Raw genomic sequence first — 17,605 nt, forward strand, 5'->3', positions numbered from 1 at the left:
TGTCTGGTCAATCCATTCCAGTGTTGGGCCACCCTGACAGTAGGCAAATGTTTTCTTGTGTCCAGATTGAATTTGCTGTATTCTAATCTGTGTTCATTGCCTCTTGTCCTAACAGTGGGCACTACTGAGAAGAGTCTGCTGCTCTCTTCTTTATTCCCTCCCATCAGGTATTTACAACCCTTTGTAAGATCCCCCTGAGCCTCCTCCAAGCTGAGAATTTCCAGTTCTCTTGGTTTCTCCTTGTATGAAAAGATGTCCTAGTCCTTAATCATCCTTGCAGTGTAATTTAAACAGCAACCATCACTACAGCAGGATGTTAAAGACTTCACAGTATTTCAGAAAAGGACTTGACTAAACATTTGTGCTTGAAGCCAAAACAGTAGCCAGAGATATGCAGGCTCCTCAAACCACAACTGCAAAGTTTATCAATTAAATGCTGCACTAGAGACTTCACTTTTAAAGATTTGCACTGCTAAATGCACACTTAACATGAAGTTCACTGCTCGGTCAGGCAGGGCTTTTCATATCCTTTAATATCCACTTTAACATGCTGACAAAGGCAGTTTGCTAGCTAGGCTCAGAAAGCACTGTGCTGGTGACATCTGATATGCCTCCTTCTCTGATAGAGAAGTTCTGAATTCAAAGACAATCACGTATGCCTTCTTGTCAAAAGAAAAAGAGACACAAAAGGGTAATCAGTGTAAGTACACCAGTTATCACTTACATGAGTATAGCTCACTGCAGAAATGCTGTCCTATAACAATAATTCATATTAATTACTTTGAAATACTAGTCACCCACCACCTAACAGACAAAAGTGAAACAAAACACCAATGAAAGTAGTATTGATCCAAACCAGGAAATGCTTATAATGATGTATTTCTTCTCAATGCATTGATGCCTATGCCAGAGACTATATTTGTCCTTCAGCAAACCTCCTTAAACTCAGCTTCCTTAATACCTATACAGTGTTTTAGAGAATTTTCTTTTAGTTCTACCTAATGGCAAAACATATTTCAAAAGTTACATTTTAGATAAGCTGAGAGCAAATACCTCTCACTGCCCACATCTCCTTTCATTACATCTTTTAAAAACAGACAACTGCATGGATAGGTTGATACAGGAATTTTCCAAGCATAACCTTCACTTGGGAACCTTCAATTAAAAAGTAAGATTTAGACTCTTTTTGTCACATTAGCTTGGTTGACAATGCCGTCATATCCCTAGGAGGCTTCCAGTGGAGGCGTAGGAGCTGATCCAGCAAAGCACTTCAGCACAGATGCATGTCGGAATTCCCAGCGGAACTAGCAGAACTATTCACACGCATAAAGTTACACAGATATTTAAGTGCTTTCCTGGATCAGCCCTAATAGTTACAATATCGAAGCAGGCAGATCAGCTAACAGTCAGTTGCACGATTTAGGGGATGCAGCTCCTACAGTCAATAGCAGCAGGAGAGCTGACCTGCCTAATTCCCACTAAAGCCATGACTTCACTCCAGAACTTTTCCAATTAATAAAGATAAGAGAGCACAGGAGGAAAAAATGCACAAGTTGTCCACATTCTGTCTAGGCAGAAATTCAGTCAAGATTAGCATCTACTGCCCCTTGTACAGGCAAAGACATTTAGTTTTTCTGGAGTAGTTGCACACTGCAATAGATGGAACTTTTTTGGGGACAATGAGGCTCTCAAATCCAGCCATTTGATCCAACTGGCTGGACTCTCACAATACAAGCAGAGTATTACTGAAATCATAAGGGTTTTGCAGAAGTGCAAGGTCTACTACCATGGAGCAGACACAGTAAGACCTGATGGTCTCGCACTTTCTCCTTAAAAATTAAATCGAGACTATAAAATTTGTCTTTCATTTTCAACTATTTTACACTGGGCACCTTCCAGAAATCATGCATTTTTAGAAGACTAACACAGAAACAGGTAATGCATTCTTACTTCTGTAGGTATCAAGGTATTCATTTTTGCCCAAGCAAAAACAGAATAAATTACACTATGGCTTGCAGGGCAAAAACAGAAAATCAGATTTCTCAAAAGTTATCAGCACAGCCAAACATGAAAAGTTTGAGAGCTGCCTTTATTAAAATGTGCTAATCTAAGTAAAATGTGAAAAAAACCCCTAATCAATATTAAACAGGGTATTAAGATCAGGATGACGTGACCCTCAATTAGAAAATTACCACAAGAATTGCATACTCGATATATGCTAGAAGCTGTAAATTAAGATGAAAATATTATTGCAATAATTGGAAAAGCAGTAACATACTGTGCTGCCTGTCAATATATTTATGTAAAATTTTAACACTTGAAGGGACAGAATGATATAAGTGGTCCTCTGACTTCAATGTAGATGTACTTCACATCCAAGTGCAATGAGAAATAAGGAAGAGTACAGCAAGCATATTTACTGTAATCCTGTCTTGTCATTAGGTAGGACATATTCCGCCATTTTGTAAAAAAAGCAATTTAACTGTTTGCAAGTCTTGATTCACTTCATGCTTTGGTTATTTGACAAGACAAACCCAGCAGACAGTAAAGTATGTTTGCATGTCAGTGATGCAGAGGTCACCGTGGTGGACAGAAAGCTCCCATAAGAGTTGCTTGCACAAGTCATCCCGATCTCTTTGTCTGATCTCCACAGAAAGTAAGGAATTACATTAAAATGGTTTGTTTCTGAATGGATAATAAACACATATGCCCTCACGAACTTGTAAACATACCTAATTATGTGGTTCCTGTCTTAAAGATCAAATCACTAATTTCAAATAGAGAAATTTAAAATTAAGACTGTTTTCTTCAAACCTATGTCACGTAACTTTGTTTCTCTAGTACTTTCTACAGCAAGCAATAGCATTTTTCACACAGATCAAAAAGGAGAGATTTCACTCAGGAATACTGATAATACTTTTCAGGCTAAATCTTTTCAGACTAAAGATAGAACAAATTTTCACACTCTAAAGGGAAGGGCCAAAACAACACAGCAGCCTTACTATTCCTCTACATGGTTTCTATACAAGGGCCATATCAGCTGCCAGCCCTAAAAAAACAGAATTAGTGATAACTTCTTTGGCTACCTGCCTCACTTCAGTAATGGAACAGGTCTAAAGCAATCATTAAGACCCAAAACAGACATGCAGACTATTTAGGGTGCAAGGGCAGCTGGAAATCTTGTCAACTAGATGAAATTTATTATGGTTTCAAGTATTGTGCCCATTTTGGGTGTAGGCTGCCAACTTCTCTGTTCAAACAATTGCATATTGAAATGTTCTCCTCTCCTTTTGCATTGCTCTAAGTAAGAGCCACACCATAAAGCAAGAGCTTAATGGCTCAGATGAGGAAAGAGTAAAAATGAGGACTGCATACAGGTAAAAGAACAAACAAGTTTCAATTTCTTTCAGTTACAGTGGCATTCAAATGTCGCTTACCACTGTAAGCACAAAAACATTTTTGGCCAAAAGTCTAGGATGATGGCATTCCTCCTTTTAAATATATCTTCTTCACATAAGGATAAAAATGTGTCCCAGTCAATAACTGTGACAGCTTAGCTACCCCACATGAGCATTTGGTTTGTGCTTTGAAACAATGTGAAGCTTCCAGATGTCAAGGCAGTAGATAGTTTTGCAAATAAATATATTGGCAATCACAAGCTATTAAGCTATGATTAGTCCAACTTGAATTTTGTCATAAATAAGAACATTCTGTATTTTTTTACAAAACCTCAGTATTTCATTCTTGCTGAGACATGCTACTAAAGCATCCAAGTAACTCACCCACCGTCCTATTCTAAATTAACCTTTGCACCTTAAAAGTCTGGGTTGAAACTTCAATGTCAATGAAATAAAATAATATTTTAAGCTAATCAGGGACTAACTCACAAATGCATATGTAATTACTGTCAATACATCATACCAGAGTAGATATGGAAACATTACAACTTTTTAAATCTTTTTATAAAGCCTATTATTGTGTTCAAGATCAATTACTCTCCATAAGTATCTGCAATAATGTTTACTCAGTGATCGATTATTCAGGTTTCCTGAGTCCTGGAAGCTTTCTATCCTGTTGACCTGAATTTCACCCTCCTAGTGAAGGATACAGTGAAACGTACAGTAGTCTTTTCATTAAGCATTCTTTCTCAGTAGGTCAGGATTTGTGACACAGTTTTGAATCCTCATATATCTTCTTGGTGGGTTTAAAGTATGCAATTTATTTTAAGCAACTGTTCAACAGCTGCATTTCATCCAAAGCTCTTCTGTAGCAAGTGAGCAGGTTTTTGTTTTAAAAAGGTTACATTTTAGTGTACTTTTAACTCCGTAAAACTGATAATCTGTTATTTGCCAAAGATTAAAGAAATAATGAATGACAATATTCTACTTATTTACTACCAAAAAAAAAAATCTTTAAAAGAGATGGCTTGAAGACAACAAGAAGGTTAGAAATAGATTTAAAGAGAAAACTGTGACAAGTGAATATTACAATGCAACTTTCTTTACGTCAATATTTTTTCTTAGAAACACTCTCAAAACCACTTTTCTCAAGCATTAGTGATTTCTGTATCACAGAATATTATTCATTTTTATTCAAGGTGAGATGTGGGACAAATAATCATTAAACCGAAGCCTGATGTGATTTTTCTGTCACAGAAATGAGTCTCACAAGAAGATATGAAATCAGAAAAAAACCTTTCCCCATCTGTTCAGCTTAAAAGGTAGATATCATCAATATCCTTTTCACATTCACACTGCTGATACTAACCTCATCACCATGCCACTGATTACTGTTACTATTAAGAGAAAAAAATTACTTGAAGTCCTAATCTTACAAGAGCTTGTCATCTGTATCTTAGAAGAGTTAGTAATTTGTATCAACAACAAATATTAACCTTTCATAAGTGACCAGAATGTTCTTTCCTATGCCTGCAGTTAAAAAAAGCAGCTTTGGCAAGCAACACATCAAATCCCTGTATTAAAAGGAAACCAAAACTCCTGGAATCAAAGAGCATCCCAGTACTCATCATTCCTGTAGCTCCACGCTTCAAGGAAGCAACGAAGCCCTTGAAAGGAAATACACAGACACAACACGTACACGGAGTTACACAAGAAGGGGGAAGTGAATGGTTTTCATAGCTCCTTGATGCTAAGGGAAACAGCTTGACCAGAGCATGAAAAGCTTGCAGGTAGCAGCAGCTCAACTCCTCTACTCCAGCCCACTGCTGTGCTCCACAGCTCCAGAGGAAATACAGGGCCAGTAAACAGGTTGTTACTGATTATATAACATCTCTCCCACATACTCTAAGGCTTCCACAGATTAGAAAACATTAGATTCTTGTCTCGAACAACAAGAAAATGACAAGAAGACTACAAACATCTCTAATACCTGAATAACACCCCATTCAAAATTGTGCTACTGGTTTGGAGCAATTCAAGCCCATTTTTCTATTTCTCAATATCCTCAATATTCTCAATAGGTACATGTTCATGCCTAACTGGGAGAGGCTCAGTCATTTCCAGACTACCTGCAGTTGGGGACTGGTTTTTGATTTCCTATAGAACTCACAGATTTCCTATAATTTTTGTTTAAACCACAGTCCACACCTTGAGATGAGCTTCTGCTCATTGGTAGGAACTGGATCCTATGGGGAGACAAGTAACAAAATCCTCTTGTTCCTATTACTAATTATTTCTATTACTTTTATAAAGAATTAATTATTACTATTGATATTATTTTAGTTTAGTAATATTACTACCATTAACATGTTCCATCTTTAACATCTTACAGCTGCTCACCACCCTTTTTGCTTCCAGCCACTGCATGTTCATCATCACAGTGTGGTTCTCCATTCTCCATCCTTCCAACAGTATAATTAAACTCATTTTTAAATGCTACAGAATACAACAGATGAAAGATGAAATATGATTTCATTTTGTACTCCTCTAATTGCACACAACTTAACTAAACATTGGGCTGAGAAAATGCTTTAATGCATAGGAAATCAGTGCTTACATTCGTTACTGAAAGCTTGTGGAACTTTCACCAATTCTCTCCAACTAGCTGTAGAAGAAAGCTTCCACTTAAACAGCAGTGTGAACGATTTAACCGTAGGACTAAATAAAACAATAAAGTTTTTGAAAAATGACCTTCTCTCCTGAGTAGCCAAAGGGGAGCAGTGCTCTTTTAAGAAGATGAAGAAATTAGCTCAAGTAGACATCCAGGCACTATGTCCCACACATCTCATCATCAAATTGTTTTACTTTCCTTAAGATAAAGTCAAAAGAAATTACATTTTTTCCAATCTCTACCTTCTACTTGCTGGCCAGTATGACAGCTCTGAACTCTATGTCTCTAACAGGACCCCAGGGAATGAAACCCTGTAGCATAACAGTCTGAAAGTCCTAACAATCCCTCAAAGCCTACAAGGCTTTCTTTTGCAAGGAAAAGTGCAAGTGGTGTGCTGAACTTTGAGCGTACAAGAATGCAATGTGTTCTGCCCTGTGGAGAGGAGACAAGCAGATGGGATTTGACAATGCTAAGGCAAGCTGTGCTGTGTGACCTTTGGCTCTCTCAGATTCTTCTTTATCCTCAGAAAACATCCCTTAGAAGCAACACAGTTTCCATACTGGATCATACCTGTGCATGCAGCACGGCACACGCTTGCCCTGTTAGTTTTCCAAATGTTCAAAAAAAGTAGCTCTAGGGAATATTTTATCTACCTTTGTTGCTTTCCTAATTGGGTGACACAACTGTGTGACCTTGACAGAGCCCTAGTCCTTCACATCCAAGAGGAAAATACACATTTCCTGGAGCTGTTGCATTACACATGCCCAAGTATGTTGCTCTTCTTTCAGCATTGAACACAGAATTGCAAATTAAAAACCAACTGTGTATGATTGCATAAGGTAGGAAAATAAAAGACAGGCTTAGCTTGAGATCTCTTTTAACAAGTGGTTACACAAACATGGTGTCTGAAAAAACAGCACCTTTCTCCCCCTTTTATTTAGCTTTTTAAGTAGCGAAAGAAAGAAAAGACTGCTTATTTGTCAGAGCAGTCATCTCTAAAGGAAAGGTAATTCATCAATTTAATGAAATGAAGACATCTCTCATTTATATAACTGAACGTATATTGAAACCAGAGTAAAATCCCAGCATGACTACTGCCACAGAGCAATTCTCTACCATCAGGCCACTGTTTCACGAGAATACATCACTTTCCTCTGATTCTTAGTAATTAAGCAACATTTATTTCATTATGGTATCCCAGAGGTAGAGAGGCAGCAGAAGAAAAAAATTCTGCTGTGAGCACAAGCCAAACAATTGGTACATCCTTTATCTTCCTTATCCTAAGGACAACAAAACCTCCACTAACTGACCACACCTTAAAAAGTTTGCAGGCATCCAGAAAATACATAAATTCTACATTTCTGTGTGACAATCCTTCAACACAACTTATATGAGCTTACATTTTCTATATACTTCACCTGTTCCTCCAGTCTTCCCATTTTGTCTACCAAACTTGCTCCAGCCAACAAGCATTTACAACAAGGAGGTGTAGAACTGAAGAACTGAGATAATAAAAAAGAAAGCCTGGAAGTGTCTAGGTGTTGACACCTGCACTGACATTCATCATTTCTTATCCCATAAAACTCATTTTTATTAGGAATACAGGCTCTGCACAACAAAATAAAACCTTAGGCAAAACTACATAGGACAGGATGGAAGCAAAGCAAAGAAGATAGTAATCTATGGAAAAATCACTGAATTCCAGGGTTCACAGGCCCAGTGACAGCAACCAAACCCAGGCTGGCCCTGATTGTCACAGAGGTCATCTGTCTGACAGAGTGCCTGTCACCACTGAGTTTAACTTTTTCTGATACAATGAATACCACACCAAGACAGTCATCTCATATGCTCTGGCAATGAAACGTAATTAATGGCAAGTGAATTACTGTTAAACTTGCAAGGCAACCTACCATGCCCAGTAAACTATTACTTACAACTGCTTCTAAGGGAAACTTGCATGCAGGCTTTGCATTGAAAAAAGGCACAAGTAAATTTCCATCACAGAGACACAGAGAAATCCACAAGATTTTCCAGGCCAGTTCAAGTGCATAACTCTTACTTGAAACTGTCAAGAATAAAAACTAACCAAAGGTTAAACATGAAGTGGTGTACTGATGCTAAGTCAGAAATTTATTAAATAAAAGGAAAGGAAAGAAAAAAAGGAAAAACCTCAACCATAACATAAGAATTTGACAGCTTTATGAAAACTCCACCAAATGAAACATTTAACTACTTCTTCAAGAGGGTGGCCAGAGGACACATGCCAGGGCAGAAATAGAACTGCAGTCATCCAGCCAGCCTCACAGCTCCCTTATTACCAATGCCTCATTACAGCCTCAGAGCTGGCAGTCACAGAGCCTTGGTAGGGCTCATACTAATAAACTTCACAAAGGTGATCAACATTTCTAGCTTGTAAAGTACTCTTTTCATGGTGCCCATTCTCCCATACAAAACCTCCCACCCCAAATATTAAATGTGCCCTTAGGTACAGCTTTTGAGAAGGAGAATCCAAGAAAACCTTGCGTTCCCTTGTCCGTCAGTCTGCAACCCTATCGCAGGTTCATCCAAAACCCCCCATTACTGAACTCCAGTGCCTTGCTCTCTAGGCAGAACCCTCCTAATCTGCTGCAGCTGAACTTCCTCAGCCTATCAAGTAGGAAATCCTTTTATTGCTCTGGCCTATAAGCCTCTTATCTCCTAATTCTGTGAGGCTGAGAAATAGCTGTTCTGCTCATTAATCCTACAATGACTGTCAGAAGGGGATATATGCCTTCTCACTCCACTCAAACACAAGTAACTAGGTTTCATCAGGTTCTTTACTATCTACTTAGCTGAGTCACACTCCACAAGATTTTGTAGGAATTGGAGTAGCACTACAGAAGCTTCTGCACTTTCATGAAATATTCAGGGCAATCCTAAAGTTGAAGAAATCCTATTTAATTTTCTGTATTGTAGATAACAGCAAACTGTTTGAGATTTTTTTTCTTTATCTTCCAAGCAAGTGCAATTTTGGCTAAAAGTGGTGTATAGATGATTATAAAGACTTGCTACTATGGTTTGTAAATATACAATTAGTTTAAAAAGAGATCATTCTCAATCATTCATTACAAACCTGCGTCACCCATGACCTTCAAAGACAGCTCAAATGGAAAAAAATAACAACCAGTTGAATGCTTTAATTAGCACCCCCAAGAAATGCTGAAGGCTGCTGAATTTCCCCCTATATAGAACACTCAGCCAAGGAGAAATTAAGCTAATTTTTCAATCAGAATTAATATCTTCTATTTCTCTGTATAAAGCAAAAACTGACTACCAACAGTTGCTAAACACCACTGCAAATATTACAGATATCACACCACAAGATGTGAAAGTTCTCATATAACATGTATTATTTAATATTTTGTATTTATGTACCTAATACACAAACATAAGCCTGAGTAATTCAAAAAACCTTCTATAAAGATTGTGTTGAGAAAAATGTTAAAGTGGCAAATAGCGTTAAGATCACAGATATCTCACGTCAGTTGTACCTTTTATTTTAACTATAAATGTCACACTTCATCATGCAGCTGTCAGCTTCCTTTAATGTACTAAATGCTATCATGTAAGCACAGAATCTGACATGATGTAACACAACAATTAAAATAAAAAGCAAGTCAGCTTTGACACAATGTCACTTTTCTGTTTGCTGCAAATTAAAGGAAAATTGAAACTGCACAAGTAAGCCAGTCAAAAAAAATGTCTGCAAAAACCTCAAACATCAGTTAATGTTTTCCTCTAATGTTAAATTCCATTTTTACATTCAAGTTTAAGAAAACATCCATAGCTTTAGCACAGCTAATTACAAATTAACACCAAAAGATGTCAAGAAGAAAGTCTAAAACTTCTAGAACACCTCGATTGTAACATAGTTGCAGCTGTCAGTTTCATAATAGCCAACATCCATGGAATTAGGCAATTATTTTTCAATTTCTATCCTACCATTTTTCAATTTCTATCCACTCTGTGGTACTGCAGCAGCATGTGAAAATTGCTGATGCTTTTAAAACCAGATGCAACAGCACTTAAATTAAGCCTGAAGAAAATCCTAGTAATAATTGAGAAATTATGAATGCTAGGTAATTAATACTGAAATTGGTAATGAATTAAAAATTTGATTTTAATTTCCTATATTTGATGCACAACACTAAATAAAAGTGTCTGAAATGTTGAAAATTTTTTTTTGAGAATATGAAAAACATTTACATCTGGAAAAGCATAATGTTAATAATTAGATTTTCTCCTTTTCAGTGTTTTTTGTTCATTTACATCAACTTTAAGCCTACATTTAATACATCAGCAACATAAAAAACTCTGGCCCAAGGGAAAGCTAGTGCTATCTGTCACAAATACAGAAATGTCACATGCCTAATATTTGCTCTGGCCATACCATGACACATTTAAAACCTTTGTAGCCCAGGGAAGAAATAATCACAACAGAGTCTGTTCACAGGCAGAGAAAAGAGAGTCAAGCAAAAAGAAGCAAGAGACCTGTCCTGGAAATGGAGGGGCTGATATAGACATTCCAAAAATATTCCCATAAAAACATTCCCTTGAAACATTGAGTTAACACCCTCCCCTTTGTCGAAACAAGAGGAAAGGGAAAAATGGGGAATTCTATAAAGTTTTACCCCTGAATACCATGTCAGAATTCTTTTCTGCTGATCTATACCCTCCCAAGGATTTGCAGGTCAGTAACCTGCTAGAAAAACATTGAATTTACGAACATTATAATTTTGACTGGAAAAAGTTTTATACACAAGTGGCGCTGCATTTTACAATATGCTGTATTTGATTAAGTATGACAGCACATTGCAGATAAACTAAGAACAAAAAAAAACCCTGAGGTAGACAAAAACAAATACAATAAGACACACAATAAAAAATACATAAGTGAAGTAATACAAAAATAACCTTAAACCTGCCCTCACAGCTGTCTCCAAATAAAACAAATCCATGGGCAGAATTTGGACACGTATGGAGCTGCTAGGAATTTGATCTTTAAAGACTACTCTTTAACACTGAAAATTATAATAGTGGCAACTCTTGCACATTTCTAATTGCTGCTATACCTCAGTGACATTTATGCTAAAGTACATAACTTTTTAAAAACAAAAGCTAAACAGTATTTCTTCAAAACTATATTCAGCTACATGAAGACTCCAGTGATCATAACAAATGCACAGTTTTGACTTATCTGTTCTAGTTTTACATTGTTTTTCTAGTCCTTGAATGGTTTAATTACTGCTGGAAACATTTGTGTACACACAGGAGACTAGAGGGAAGGTCAAGCCCTTGTAGGCATGGGCATGTTCACCTGTGAAACTTTATGCAATCCCTTGGTTATATCCATTGCTATAAATTCTCCTGTACCAGCCTGTTGAAGGAATACATCCACAAGGATCTTTACATTACAGGCATTAGTAGAAGATGATGTCATTCATTTGTACACCTAGCACTTCAAATGAGAAATGACAGAAGAATTAAGATTGAGAAACAAAATATCCAAAACTGTTTTCTACTTTTGACTATTATTCTATTAAACATTATAAACAAAACAGTCTGAGATGTGAGACTTGAGCTCCATGCTGAAATGTGATTAAATACTCTTCCTACCTGCACTTCTTAGGTTAGGGTCTAGGTCTGGCATTTCCTTGGATGCTTCTGGACTGACGCTATAGATCGATGCTCCTGCTTCACTGACAATGCTGAAAAATAAAATGGCAAATATGTAAAACAGCACAGAACTGAACAACACAAGCGAAAGACTGTGCAAGTGACTTCAGTGAATTTTTAAGCCTCATATTTTGAATAAACCAAATACTTACAAAAGTAAGACATTACAAATGAAAATCTCCATTTAAGCCAGAACACCCCTCCCTGATCTGCAACATTCATTCTTTATCAATTTTGGCCTTATTATAAATACACACTGTGCATGCTAGCAGTCCCTGTATCAATCTTTACAAGAGGAGAGAAAATGAATACAAGAAACAAGTCCTATTAGAAGTAAATAGGCAAACCAGCTTCCCTAAACAAAACCTACCTGACAATTTCATTAAAAACACCTACATTCTAAACTCTAACATTAAACTATTACATAAATCTATCACGTGAATCCATGTCAGGAGCATGCACACACACTGTCTCAAGCCAGCTGCCCTAAAACACTCAAAAAGCCCCAACTTGATACAGACTGAGCTACAGAGCTGCAGCTCCCTTCTCAGCGGCATTCAATATCGTCTTCTCCCAGCTCTCGCTGCCATCCCCAAAGAAAAACAGCCTGCTTGTCTTCAGGAACTTAAACTACAGTTCATGTATCTGCCGTACACCTCAAACTCTTTCAGTAATGATGATAAACTCAGCAATTCAAATCAAACACATAATTAAAAACCCCTCAAGTGCTCTAGTTCCACTCAAGAGAAAACGGCAATCAAGTATTCACAGCGTAAGTTTATTTTCAGCTGTGAAATTCTGACACCACTGAATCAACAGTATATTTCTTCAAATAACTTCAACAGAACTGGAATTTCGGGTTGATAATTATGGCATCATAGAGCTACTGCACTGGAGGTTAATACTATCAGTTTCAGAACTATTTTTACTTTTACTATTCCACTTTTAGAATAACCTAATCTTTGCCATAAGGAGAGAAACCACAGCTCTTAAGAAAAAGATCTTTGAGCAAAAAAACAGTGCTTTGCTTTATATTGTTTTAAAACTGGACTATAAATTTTTCTTTTACGAAGATTTAGTAGGTCAAATTTTTAAATAAAGAAACTGATACCTAGAAGCTCCTCCCTTTAGAAAAAGCTGGAGAATAGCTCAGAGGTAAAATATATTCCTATTCAATGTTCCAAGCATGGTAATAGTAAATAGTACAAAATGCAGTAAGGTAAGAATTCCTTACTGTTGTTTTACAGATTCCCCTCTTCCCCAATCAAAACTGGAATTTGGTGGAGTGCTGCACACACAAGTCAGATTTTAAAGTTACCCAAAACTCTAAAGAACATTTCAATAGTACAGACAGACTGGATCTTGCAATACAGATAATAAAATCCTGTTCTCTTTAGAATTAGTGTAACTCCAGATCCATTTGAACTACCAATTTAACAGAGAAAAAAAACCCTCAGACCAGGTGAGCAGGGCAAGTGAAAATGAAACTATTTACATGATCTTTTAAAAAGATTCAGTATTATGAGCACTCCTTCACTATAATGACATTCATAAAACATTCCCATCACAGCATTCAAAAGTAAGATCGTATCACAAAAACCTAACTGCCGAGCATAAAAATGTTGACAGAAGAGTCATAAAACTGATTTCTCTGATGAACAAGTAATTCAAAGAACAATGCAGCAGAATGTATTTCTTAACCTGTTCACACCTTATAAAGGCAGCATCTGGCAAGCTCTCCCTTTCTGGATATTGCTTCCAAAAAGCCACACGTGAGCCCACACTTCTAACAGCTTTTCACTAATCTCTCTTCAATCTTTGTATTCTAACACATTACAAAAGTTAGTCCCCATGCAATTTTTGAATGTAATACACTGATAATACAATAAGATTTTTTTAAAATAAGTGTTGTGCACACATTTTTACACTGCTGTACTACTGTACTACTGCGCACAGCATATTGCTTGATCCTCTCCCAATATTTTGTGCAATGAAAAAGCTGATGCAACCTCGATGCAAATTTTAACACACTTGACATTTTAATGTTTCTCATTGATACTCCACTGACAACTTGCAGAAGCAGAAGGATTGCACTAATACTGTCATTCTGTGACCTGTCCCGAATTTTAAGGTAGGCAGTATAAAAACTCCTCGCTAAAATAAGTAGATAAAATTACAACCCAGGATAGGAGACAGAAACATTTGAAAAAAGCACATTTCCTTTCCTCAAAAGCAAAAACATTTATACAGAGGGTGAGGAGAAGGGAGGAAGCCAAGTAAAAAATTATCTCAAGAAGGGGAACAAGATATAAAAAGCATTTTCAGAAGCAACATATACTAGATACTTGAGATTCACTCTGGCGTGGTTTTGTATACGCATGCACTATGAAGTATTTGGTGTAGCAGACATGGAAAAGGGGAGGAAGAATTTCCACTCTCGCAGAACCCCATACTGCTCTGCCCAAGACAGCAAAACCCAGATGTTAAACAAATTTGTTACCCAGATTAAATGCATAAGGCCACACACTTCAAAGAAACCATCCTCTGTTTCATTCAATAACAGTCAACCAAATTTTACAGAACTATTGGTGGCTATCATATGGGTTGATATTGCTACAGTGAGGCGGTCACTACTGTGACAACGGCACAGAGAATGCTAAAACATTTAGCTTGGTCAAAATACTAAGATAACAAGCAAAATATCTTTAGGAATTGTCTGCAGTTGTTCTGGATTTTAATTTTTGACTAGACAGGAGACAGTCACTGTGGTTCACTGACATTTTTTATGTTTTCCAAATTCTCATCATTCTCTTGAAAAGGGGGATGGCTTTATAGACAATTTAAGCTAATTTAACATTGGTCAATGCTCTACTTCATGCTTTTTAAATATTGTGTATATATTTTATGTCAGGACATATTAAGACAAAACCAAACCTGCTCAAATGAGTAGGCAATAGAAATTTACTCCAAACTTCCATGGTCCATATTGCTTTTCCATCCTCCCTTCCCATTCCTATAATGGATATAATTTTCAAGAGAGTCAAAAGAAAAGTTTGATAAGAGTTGCTGAAATTGTATTAAAATCTTGTGTGTCTTCACGATTTGTTTCTATTTTGATTTTTTAAGTTATATAATACACGAAATCAAACAACTTGGCTCCCCCCACCCCTCATGAGAACTTTATTACTGTGCATTCCTTAGGTGGAAAGATTCTGACCAAATCTGAACAGTTAAAACAGCTTTATTGAGAAGTTACTTTGCTTTTAAAAGTCAATATGTAGTCGAAAAATAAGCACATGGTTATGTTATGATATGCTTCTAATAGATGAATGGACAAGTTTCATAAGCTTCTCTCTGAATTAACAAAAAAGAAGGTAAAGGATCTGGGACTACGCCTCCATACCGTGCTTCTCACATCAGCCATCCTACAGATAAATGCTTTTTCCTCAGCATCTATATCCAACTCGGAATTTTTAAAAGTGCCCAAATCACAAAGCCACTACACAGTATTACAGTGTACTCTTTTCAGTTGTACCAACTGTCTTGTTGCATATAATCTAAGTTCTTTTCTACTGCACCTATCTCATTCACAGTCGTTAAGACACATTTTAAGTAGCTAAAGCAACATTAAATATATTCCACCAGCACCACCTGGTGGGCCCTCAGCTTCATGCTAGAGATTGTACCAGCTATATTCTAAATATATTAAGAAGCCTTTCAACATTTACTAAAGCAAGTTGTTTTCCTACTCAGCTTGAATAGGCATTACATATTTGGTCTGAAAAGATTATTAGGTTTTGGAAACATTCAGATTTTCAATCTCCTAATTTTTACAGGAAAACAGCCTTTCTTGTAAAAGGTGAAGAAAATAAAATCTAAGAATACTTACAACTTACTCATTTTTTAATTCAAAGCTATTACATATCTACAAAACTACATAAAGGTTACATGTAACCAGCTAGTTAACAATAGTTGTTTAACTAAATTACAATTGTCAAAATTTTCAAGTTTCTTAGGTAGTTTTCACTGTAAATCTTTTTAAAGCTATGTAAAAAAATCTAATGTATGTATAACAAAGAAAAGATATATCAGGCTAGACGTTTGTGGGTTTAAAGATGAATGCATCTTCCTGACATTTTCATGAACTTTACCAACATTTCAGACTCTAATGTTACATTGAGTTTATTTCCCCACAATCAAATGCAACACTGGATTAATAACCTACAGGGAAACAAAAAGCAACTTTATCCAACTTTACGTAACTACATAACTTGCTGCTCCTACAACCTCCAAATGCCTGATTTACAACTTAAATCCTTCAAAGTAACATTTTAAGAAACAACACCAATACAAAGCAGAGTCTGGTGTTTATTACTTGGAAGAAAATCATGGTCACTCTAAAAGCAAAGGGTATGTCAAACATAAAACAGGCCAATATTTTCATGTTTGGCCACAAAATGATGACCTGCGAAAGGAATTCCCTTCATATAATTTAGTAATTGTGGCTATTACCTCTAACCAAACTTTTTACATATTATTGGTAAATATATTGTTCACAAACTTGTGGCTACAAAAGCCAGAGGCTCCCATAAAGTGCAACAGTAAAAAAAGAGCCAAAAGTTTATTCAGTGTTATTTACTAAAATAATTTGCTTATTAATCACCCAGGACAGAAAAATTAAATGAAATAAAATTATAAAAGATCCTCTAGAAAACAATGCTGCATTTAGACACTAGTTGGAATGTATGAAGTTTTAATTATGTTGACAGATGTTATGATTAAAAACAAACTAAGAAGGGGCAGGTAACTTAACTAAGCACATGCCCAAAAGAAGACTGGGCTGCTTCACGAATGAGAAATCCATTGGGCCATTGGAAAACACAAAAGTCTCAACTAGTTCCAGAGGAGTCTAACACCCAAAACGGTTGAGTCACACTTCAGAAGTAGGATGACTACATCTGTTGTTATATACCTCCCAACACACCCATTTTTGATGACTAATGAAAACCACCTAGGCGAGGTCAAAAAAGCAATTCACAGGAAAGAGCAATAACCCATTCATTTGCCTTTTGACTTGTCTTGCTCTTTCTTCTCCTGTCAAACAGGACATCACCCAGGACAGAAGCACTTGCATGGCCCCTTCAACTCCTCACCATTACAAAGGCAGAGGTACCTGCCCTTCCTAGCAACTCATGTTTGGGAAGGTGAGCACTCCAGCACCTCTGTACTGTGCACAGCACAGCTCCTTCTGCTGTGGTGGTGGCTGTGGCCAGCTGGAGCCTGCAGCCCAGCACAGGCTGTGCTGTGATTTGTGCAGCTACACGTGCATTGCCACAGCAACAACAGGACACCAGCACTGACAGACCCTGACTGACACAGCTACGCCACTGCTTTTTTCATCTGAGGAACTTAAATCAAGGAAATGCAAGATTAAAAGGTTCTGGTATATACTGAATAATGTATTCAAAGAATAAAAAGGCCAGAGAGGTTTTCAAAAGCCTGTTCATTCTGATAGATGAGATAAAATTCATAATCTAGTGTTCTACCATCTCAAGTAAAGTAGTGGTATAGAAAAGGAAGATGCTAGGATTACGAAAAAGGTTTATACTAGAAAGCAATCATTACGCAATAGAATCAAGGCAAAAAGCCTACAGCTATTCTGTGTTTTTTTTAAACAATATAAAGAATTAGCTTTAAATGTTAATACATAGAACCTGGGAGATATTTTAATTGTAAAATATATTTAATACTGAAATACACAGTCAGATAGGAAAGGAATTTTCATCAAATTTCATTGCTTCACTCCAAATTTTAAGTCACT

At 36.6% G+C, this 17,605-nt stretch overlaps 1 protein-coding gene across 4 annotated transcripts in view; it reads right to left on the bottom strand.

Annotated features, from left to right (window-relative positions):
• Nucleotides 1-17,605, bottom strand: part of SRBD1 (S1 RNA binding domain 1) — a 126,935-nt gene that overhangs the window by 53,061 nt on the left and 56,269 nt on the right. For all 4 annotated transcript variants that reach the window (XM_085055002.1, XM_085055000.1, XM_085055001.1 and 1 more), the window contains one exon: nt 11,725-11,816. In XM_085055002.1, the coding sequence (XP_084911128.1) occupies nt 11,725-11,816 (92 nt within the window). The remainder of the gene's footprint in view (nt 1-11,724; nt 11,817-17,605) is intronic.

Source organism: Lichenostomus cassidix, chromosome 3, assembly GCF_008360975.1.
Source record: "Lichenostomus cassidix isolate B80296 chromosome 3, HeHo_3.0, whole genome shotgun sequence".
NCBI classification, from domain to species: Eukaryota; Metazoa; Chordata; class Aves; order Passeriformes; family Meliphagidae; genus Lichenostomus; species Lichenostomus cassidix.